Genomic DNA, 9,318 nt, shown 5'->3' with positions numbered 1-9,318 from the left:
CTTTTGTGTCTTGAGGAAAGCACAAGAATGAGACAAGAGTTGCAATGAAACGTGAAGGAATACTTGCGTGCCCACCCCTATTTAGCCAGACATTGGTTGGGAAAACCTTGAGTTTGTACCTATTGGTGTTGCTATAAGCACTAAGCATTGCATTGATTCGAGAGGAAGGGGAAAACAAAAATGAATATACTTTGTGAGCATGACGCTTAGGGGAGTGGAGGCACAGTATTTGAAAGTTGAGCTTTTGGTGTTCGTGCTAGTAGTGGCAGTAAGAAGACTCTAGAAACTCGATTAAAAAGGCATTGCACTGGCTAGATACTTCCCACTACCTTGTTAATTGGACAATAGAGCTAAGTGAGTTTGACATGGAGTACCAGTTGAAGAATATTGTGAAGGGGAAAACCTCACCGACTTTGTTGTAGAATTCAACGATTTCCCAAGCAAAGAGACAATACAGCTAGTATTGAAGCCTTTGAAGATTTTTGCAGATGGCCCATCATGTCAAAAGCTGTAAGTGGACGTGTATTTTGCTCACCGATGATAGCCAAGAGATGAACTATGTGGTCAAACTATCGTTTAGAGTAATCAGTAACGAAAAGATTGAAGTATGAGGCAATGCTGGCAGGTTTGCTGATTATCCACTCGATGAAGGCGATTGAGGTATTGGTTCATAGGGACTCGTACCTGGTAGTGCAACAAATAACCGGAAGCTACAACACCAAGGGTGAAAAATTGGAGAAAAACATGTACGGGTGTGAGGATGTGAGGACCGCCCCCTTTAAAAGAAGAAACTAACTGTTGATGGGCTAAGCGAGACCGAGTAAAGGCTACACAAATTTCAAGAGTGAAGGAAAGCTCTAATGAACGATCAAGACGATCAAAACCTCTAGCAAGCAAGCTTGATGTAAGCACGACCTTGGGTGGGAAAGGGTTCAGGTTAGGAAAGATAGTGTAAGGAAAGGCTTAGGTGGGACTGAAATGGTTAGCACGTCATCTGGCAAGAAATGGTGTAGGCGAGCAATGGTACAAAGGCAATGCGGCTTTTTGTGTGAACAAAGACGCAGACGAGCAATATGTAGCACAAACACATTTTAGGGCGAGCAACAAACAACATGGTGCAAGGTTAGTCGAGCGCCCAGAGAAGTGGAGTGCCAAAAAATAGGATGGAAGTACTAAGAAACTGACATCTCAACTAGAAGCCTTCCCAATGCTGACCTCACAATGAAAGAGTCATGGATTCACTATTCGTCCAACCACAATCAGTGACTTTATCACAATGTTGATAACATTCATCCTCTGCAATTTGGGAAGCCAACCCTATTAGAAGAATCTATCATTCATTGGTCGGGCTTTTGAACTCTGGCAGAGCAAATCATTTCAGAAGTATGCCATTGTCCCAATCCAACGTATATCTGTACAACTAAGGAGCCGCCAACCAATGGACCAGTCTTGTGACTAGCTATAGAGAACTCGCGAGAGATTTCTCTCTCTTTCTGTTCTCCTTACCTGATGTCATCTTCACAAACTATGAACTCTCTCAGGCTTACTCACTCATACACACACACACAAAGACACACACACACACACACACACACACACACTCTCTCTCTCTCTCTCTCCCCTTCTCTATTTCTGTGGGCCCTAACTTCCTAGAGATCAGAGCTCAAGCATGCACTTGGACGTTAGAAGGATACCATCGGGATTTCAATATCTCAATGATGACTAGACTTGGGAAAGGCTTATGAACATATAAGTATTTGTCATGCCGATACTTACAAAATGAGAGAATGATGGTGTAGTATGCAAGCCCTACATATATTATAAGGAGAGTCCTCATTAATTAGGAATGCCTTATACCATTTTTTTTATATGCATGCGATCTTACTCGTGTCATTCCTATAAAGATCTGTTTATGTATTTTCCATAATTTTTCCTATGAAAGAACTTTTACTTAGATTTCCTCAAAATATTATATCTGAGATTTCTGTTAACTTTTTACAAAAAGGATGTAGATATTTTTATTGGGGAATGTGTACATGTGTGTGTGTGTCATGATTGCAAGTCGAGTTGAGATGTTATCTCAATGGAGCTCCATTGGTCACTTAGAAGTGTGCAATGACGGAGTGACGTCCATTATTTTGACACTGGGCATCGACAGGCTTGGAAGGGACGATAATGCTCTCGTACCATAGTCATTACCTCTTGCTGGTGGAGGCTAGAGAACGTCGTGATCAAGGACGGGGACACGAAGCCAGGCGTCGCTTGTAACAAACTCCCACGCGCAACTTTTACTTGCAGTATGACGAAAAGAACCAAAGTGTGTGCATGATAATATAGGGGAGGCCATGGCGCATACATTGAAAATGTGTGTTTAAATGATGGATGAGTAAAAGGGCCTGGGTTCCTTAGTGATATTTGTTAGGGGTGTAACTGGTCCTATTTGGTCTCGTTTTGGATATTTTATAGAATCAAACCGGTATACACCACTTTTGAAAATTTAAGAAACGACACAAGACAAATTAACCACCGAAACTGAAACTTTCGATTTTTTCTATTTCGGTCCAGTTCGATCCTCTTTTTCTAGTTTTACGGGTAAACAAAATCACACTCAAACAAAACTGTAGCAAGTGATCGACTCATATCCCTCATTTTATAATTTATGGCTAAAAAGTTATAAAATTAAAATTTATATGTTATATCAAAATTCAAATGTTATATTAAAAATTATAAGACTAATTCATGTTATATCATAATAAAATGTTATATTAAAATTTATAAGATTAATTTTATGTTATAAGATTAATACACATGAATAATAAGATTAAAATTTCATGTCATATTAATTAGCAATTAACATATAATATATATAATATAATATACAAAATATATTATATATAATATAAAAAAATAATATATATATATTTATATGTATATATCTACCAGTCTGACTAGGTTCGAACTGGTGTTCTAAATATTCAAATCAAAACTAGACCAGCTTCTAACCGATTTTTATTATTAGGAACCAGAACTGAACCAGACTAATTCCAAACCGGACCGAACACACTGGTTTGGTCGATTTTACCAATTCAGAAATTTTTTTTTACGACCATAATATTCGTGGCTAAATGGAGAACTTGGAGTTCTAGGATTTATGGAACTTTGGAATTATGTTTGAAGCTCGGAATGCTTGGATGGCTTTATTGCGATGAAACTATTTTATTTAAGATTGTTTGAAATTTTTATGGTGATATTGAATTCAATGCTTGCTTTATGAACTTTTAAGACCTATGGGTTATGAATAAGTGATAATTGGTTTCCTCGCCTAGTTTGAACTTCAAAAGCACATATGTAAGATTTCTTTCTGTTGCTTCGGGTATTGCACTCCCTGACTTGAGTTTTTATTGCCTGGTTCCTTTCTTCTATAAGTAGATTTTGTTGTCCAGGATCTCTTGAGTATTTCTCCAGCATGTTTTATTTTCATATATCTGCCTATTACTTAAAAGCGTCTATATGTGTACTGCTCATTACTCAACAGTAATGAACAGTGAAGAGGGTTTTTTCTTTTCTTCTTCGTATGTTTTTTTTTTCCGCATATCCTATTACTGTTCATCAACATTAATGAACAGTAAAAAGATTTTTTTATTTTTTTCTCGCATATTTGTTTAGTTTTTTTTTTTTTTTGGTTTGTCGTGTGAATGCTAATGTACGACGTAATACCACAATCGTGCGTGGAGAATGAGAGAGGGGAAGAAAGGAAAAGTGGAGAAAAATATTAGTTTTTGGATTTTAAATTTCAACCCTTTATCTTTAATTTTCAGATTTAATCTAACGGTAGAAGTTTAAATATTGATTTAAACTAACATAAAATAGATAATTAAAATATAAATATTCTATCATACACTTAAAATTAACTTCAATTTATATATATATATATATATCTGCTTATATTTTAAAAGAGGTTATCCTATTACTGTTCATCAACAGTAATGAACAGTAAAGAGGCTGTGTGGTTTTTTTTTCGCATATCCCTATATTGTTCATGACTGTTCATCAACAGTAATGAACAGTAAAGAGGTTTTTTTTTTCATGTTTGTTTGGTTTTTCTGTTTCTTTTTGGGTTCGTCTGTGTGAATGCCAATGTGCGACGTAATACCACAATCGTTCATGGGGAATGAGAGAGAGGGAGAAAGGAAAAATGGGAAAAAATATTGGTTTATAGGTTTTAAATTACAACTCTTCATCTTTAATTTTCAGATTTAATCTAACGATAGAAGTTTAAATATTGATTTAAACTAACATAAAATAGATAATTAAAATATAAATATTCTATCATACACTAAAAATTAACTTCAATTTATAAAATACTAATTTTTCATCATTAAATAAAAGATAAAATTTTACTGAACATTTTTAAGAGAATAATATTATATCATATACTAAAAGTCAACTTTAATTTAAAAAATACTAATTTTTCATCATTAAATAAATGATGAAATTTTACTGTATATTTTTAAGAAAAAAAACTATCTAATTAATTTGAATTTTTAATATAATTTAAATTTCATAATAAATGATGAACATAAGTAAATAATAATTTTATTCTTATACATTAGATTATTTTAATATTCGAAGTTACATTTTATTTTTTTTTTCAATTTGGCAGATCACGTTTACTACAGCTAGTTATTTTATAAGTATCTATATAGTCTTTACTTACTAAAATTTCTTGAACTTTCATCGTTATAGTTCCACTATGATTTTGCCTTTTGAAACTGTAGATTTTGTGATAGATGTCGGCAATTAGGATGAGTATGAGTAGAGAGAACCAACCCAACTCGAGGAATAGTATGGGGGCCTGTCCCTATTTAAGATTTTGACTTCTATAGTATTATGATATTATTTCAAGTGGGCGACGAACAAATTTTCGGTGTATAATTTTTTAACTATGATGGTGGTATTGATGTGACTTATGAATATTCCTTTTAGAGATTTAAATGTACTTCTTTGATACTCATGTTTCTAGTTATGACAAGTATCTTAAACTCTTTCTTCACGGAGTATTTTTAAACACGCATGTCAGACATACAAACAAACAATGTTCCATGGCATGTAAGGGTTTTGCTCTTGTGGTGTGCATCCTGACGTCGTGGCTACCTATCAGGCCATAAGCGAGGATAGAGGGCATCACAAATTTTAGAGCTGACAAGTTAGCCCATCTAGTCTCGTGATTAGGGGAGCAGTTGTCTGCGTAGCAAGTCAAGGCTTAGGTACTAGAATGGTTAGCAATAGGGACAATGGTCCCAATGTAGAACTATCAATTCCCGAGTGGGCACAACCTATACTCGAATACTTAAAGTAAGCCCAAAACGTGATGATGAAGATCCACAAAATGAGTATGTGGGAACCATTCTGGTGGGAGAGCATTGACGATATTCACTTATACTAAAAAACCCTTAAGATAAGCTAATGATGGTTTTAGCAACTCTGTGCATTTCCTCAACAGGGTAGTATTGATATTGTGGAGCCTTTGCCGACGAGCAAAGGAGAGGTAAAGTTTGTTGCGGTGGCGGTCAACTACTTCACCAAGTGAACAAAGATGAAAGTATTGGCGGCAATCACAAACAAATCACATGGTCATGTTACTATGTAAATTTGCGGTTTATTGATACAAAGAGGGAAGAAAAACTTTTACTCCAACTTGCCGTGGCAAACACAAGCAAATGGACAAGTAGAGATTACCAACAAAATCCTATTCTAGATGGTGTGGGCCCAAGAGCTACATGGTGTGCAGTGGGGATATTGGAGAATGGTCCTAACCTTGAACGGAGAAACTCCTTTCGATCGCTTTGACCTTTGAAGAGGAAATAATATGTAATATTATATATATATATATATATATTATGTATATATATTGATGGGTTTTGAGGGAAAATATTATATATTGGTTATACTTAAAAACCATTTATTAAGTAAATGCAAGACAAAACGATGGAAACCCAAACAATGCAGCCAATTAAACATGGATTTTGAGAGCTAGAAATGAAACTAATTTGGAATCCTAATTAATATATATAGCTAACTAATTAAAGAAAAAAACTAAAACTAAAATTAAATTTAGACCAGATGACGTCATAAGACATGGTTTCCAAATGAGAGAAGTTCGAACCCCACCCTTGTAAAAAAAAGAAAAAAATGATGGACGTTCCAAAATATAGATGCCATTCTAGAATACCATATATATATGTTTGTTTTTCTTTTCCTTTCTTGTTGAACTTTCCTTCGTTTTGAAGTCTGCATGCATACTTACTGGTTCACAAACTATTTTACAAGCTCTGGTAATTGATTCAAGAAATACGTACCTAGATCAATATATATGCAACCCAAAGTACTTGATCAAGTGGTAATTAAGTTGAGACTTTAAAAAATTACCTCACACAAGAACCACTTGGGACAATAAGGAGGTCAGATCAGAGGTGAAATCTATGAAATTTTTTTGGTATATAAATAAAATAGTAGTAGTACTCATGTGCCCACCCAACAGTACTAGATGTTACTACTTTTCTAATAAAAGTTGCATGTCAATCATGCAAATATATATAAAAAAAAGGGAAAAAAAAAAATGAAAGAATTGTGATAGTTGATTGATGCCCTACTTTATCAAAGTCTCATGATCAAGATGTGAAATATATCATAATCTTGTAGGCATTAAGGACAGAGGATATGTCCGTTTCCAAACATAAAATATGAAGGGATCGCAGCATAGGGCTTAAGAGGAAGTAAGTGCGTGGACTTCAGTGTCCATATGTTATTCCCTTTTAACCAAAAAGCTTCGATTCAACCACAAGTTCCCTGTAGTCAAAAGAAAATGCTCAGATCTTCGAATAAAGAGAGTGACTAGCCCTTTGATTACAAGTCAGGAATAATAAGCAGTAGAGTACAAAGAGAGAGAGAAAAAAAAAACTTTGTCTTTCTTCTTTCCCGAAACAAAGAAAAAGAAGAAAAAGAAAGAAAATAAAAAAGCACATCAAAGCAGCTTACAGGACTGGAACAAAAGCTCAAAGCTGAGAAAAAAAAAAAAAAAAAAATTCCAAACCCCTTCATCTGCCTTCCGGGTGTAATGGGAAGAGCTCCAGAGTTCTATCTCCCTCCTGATCTGTACATGACTTGCTTTGATCTTCTTCTTCTAAGCTTTCGGATGCCCAGCTTCTGCATTTTCTTTTGTATGGACTAACTTCCTGATCTCTTTCAAATCCCCCCTGCAATATTATTCGAATTAAGATATGAAAATCCTTGCTCATGACTTGACTTCTTTTTGAGAAACTCACGAAGTTTTGAATGGTTTGAAATTGAGCTTATGATCATGCATATACCCTGGTCTCCAAAGTGATAGTGGTGATGGGGACCGGAGTTCTCGGACAATGGCCAAGACCAAGACTGCTGCGCTTCTGCTTCTGCCTCTCTCTGGCTTTGTGATTTTGAAACCAATAAAACACATTCTTCCCTTCGATCTTGCCGTACTTCCCAAGCTGCGCGGTGATTTGTTCTATTTGCTGTGCATTAGGAGTGCGCATGCCGCCCTTGTACAGCATCTCCAATATCCCTATCTGTTCCTGCGTTGGATTCCACCGCGTCCCTCCTGGGTGCGTTTCCACCTGCATTAATTTTTTTGGCAAATATTTTTGCCATAAGTGGTGTCACACGGTCGAACAGCCAATCCTTAAAAAATTAACAAGATACACTCAAGTCTTTATGGTATTCGACGTCGCAATATCCCACATAACTGTTTTTAGACTTTAACGGTAGCATGGAGCAGTATCACTGGTTTTCATTTCCATCATTCCATTATCGATCCTTACATGTTCTCCCACCATTTTATATGAAGTATGTATATCTCATGGGATGATCGATAGGATGTAAGGTTTCTTTTTAGTTATGAGTATCAGTTACAAGAATAAAATGCGTGAACCAATAATGATTGTTACCGCAAATTGCATGCATATGTATGATTGTCATGTACAGGAGTATAAGCAAGTAGATCATCATAAACTTGGTTGTAGTACCTGGGGTGAATCTCGCTTCTCGTCAAAGGAACCGAACTTTGATCTGGGGCCACTTTCAGGCTTGATGAAGCTCTTGAGATCAAAAGCCGCAACACCAGCAGTTGTAGTAGTACTGTCGACGGTATTAGCCAGCTTGGGAGCAAGAGAGCGTAAGCGCTTGCAACCAAGCGTGAGGGAGGGTTCGTGCTCCGGCCAGAATCCACGTGCGAACTGATGTACCTTCATGCTGCTTCCCATGGTGAAGGGATGAGATGATAAGAGTGCGATAATTATATAGAAGAAGAAAGACGATCAGGGAATGAATTAAAGTGATGATGATGAAAGTGGGAAATGAGGTGGGTGCTCGTAAAGAAACAAGACTAAATGATGAGGTGAGGTTGACTTGGGTTTTTCCATGTATAAACAAAGGAAAAAAGAGGCACGAATAAAGAGGTAGAGAGGGATTGAAATGGGGGAACAGGTGAGAGAGAGAGAGAGAATTTGTATATATGAGCGTGTGGGTGTATGTGCGTGTGTGTTGGCCCGTCAAATCGGGTCGTTTTTTCTTGCTTTCATGATAAGTTGTACATGCTTTTCGGTGGCCTCTCTGGCTGTCTTTCAAGCTTTTTCACTATAAAGTGAAGAGGGGGGAGGGAATGAGAAAGATTCTTCCAATCCCAAAACTTGAAAATGGAACTCTTTTGCTTTCTCAAGATACGGATATGGGTGAGAGCCAGACTATGTAACTGATGAATGCCGTCGTCTTTTCTTTTTATGCCTTTGATCAGAGCATGTTGAAATAATAAATAAATAAATCCTACTCACTCAATATGATTGAAAATCAAACCAAAATACTAGTGAAAGCAAGCAAGCTGTGCACAAGAACAAATTACTAATGTACACATTATAATTTTCCTCCATCCACGTTCTAATTATTAAAAACCAAATTCCTTTTTTTCCCCTAAAACTGCATGTGGCTAGCTCCAATTTAGCAAATAGTAAAGCTGATAAACTACAACCTAAAAGTCTCCAACAAAATGAAATTTGATTGCATTTAGGTAGTGATATATTCTATGAATAATAAAAAAAAAATAATAAAAAAATAATGATAGAATATTGAATAATAGTGAAAAGTAAATAAAAAATAATAATAAAATAATAAATAATAGTGAGACATTCTGTGAATACATGAGGTATTCTTAAATCAGTGTCCATATATTTTATGGCATATACCTTCACTTAATTATCCGTACGTACCTAGAACTAGTGAAGATTAACA

At 35.7% G+C, this 9,318-nt stretch overlaps 1 protein-coding gene across 1 annotated transcript; it reads right to left on the bottom strand.

Moving 5' to 3' along the window:
- Positions 1-6,874: 6,874 nt before the first annotated feature.
- On the bottom strand, positions 6,875-8,363 carry LOC109017948 (WUSCHEL-related homeobox 4-like). Its single transcript, XM_019000128.2, has 3 exons — positions 8,061-8,363; positions 7,371-7,652; positions 6,875-7,256 (listed from the first exon to the last, which is right to left on the bottom strand). Exons 1-3 carry the CDS (start codon positions 8,295-8,297, stop codon positions 7,098-7,100), a joined length of 678 nt encoding a protein of 225 aa, XP_018855673.1. The 5' UTR covers positions 8,298-8,363; the 3' UTR covers positions 6,875-7,097.
- Positions 8,364-9,318: the final 955 nt, after the last annotated feature.

This window comes from Juglans regia, chromosome 6 (genome assembly GCF_001411555.2).
Source record: "Juglans regia cultivar Chandler chromosome 6, Walnut 2.0, whole genome shotgun sequence".
Taxonomy (NCBI): Eukaryota; Viridiplantae; Streptophyta; class Magnoliopsida; order Fagales; family Juglandaceae; genus Juglans; species Juglans regia.
The sequence above is the reverse complement of the archived record's forward strand: the minus strand, read 5'-3'. Positions and strand labels throughout refer to the sequence as shown.

What these genes read in the sequence shown, in the direction of transcription:
- LOC109017948 (XM_019000128.2), bottom strand. Translation starts at nt 8,297, where the DNA reads ATGGGAAGCAGCATGAAGGTACATCAGTTCGCACGTGGATTCTGGCCG. An exon ending in AGAAGCGAGATTCACCCCAG is followed by an intron (nt 7,653 to 8,060) that starts GTACTACAACCA and finishes AAATTAATGCAG; the next exon opens with GTGGAAACGCACCCAGGAGG. An exon ending in CTATCACTTTGGAGACCAGG is followed by an intron (nt 7,257 to 7,370) that starts GTATATGCATGA and finishes ATAATATTGCAG; the next exon opens with GGGGGATTTGAAAGAGATCA.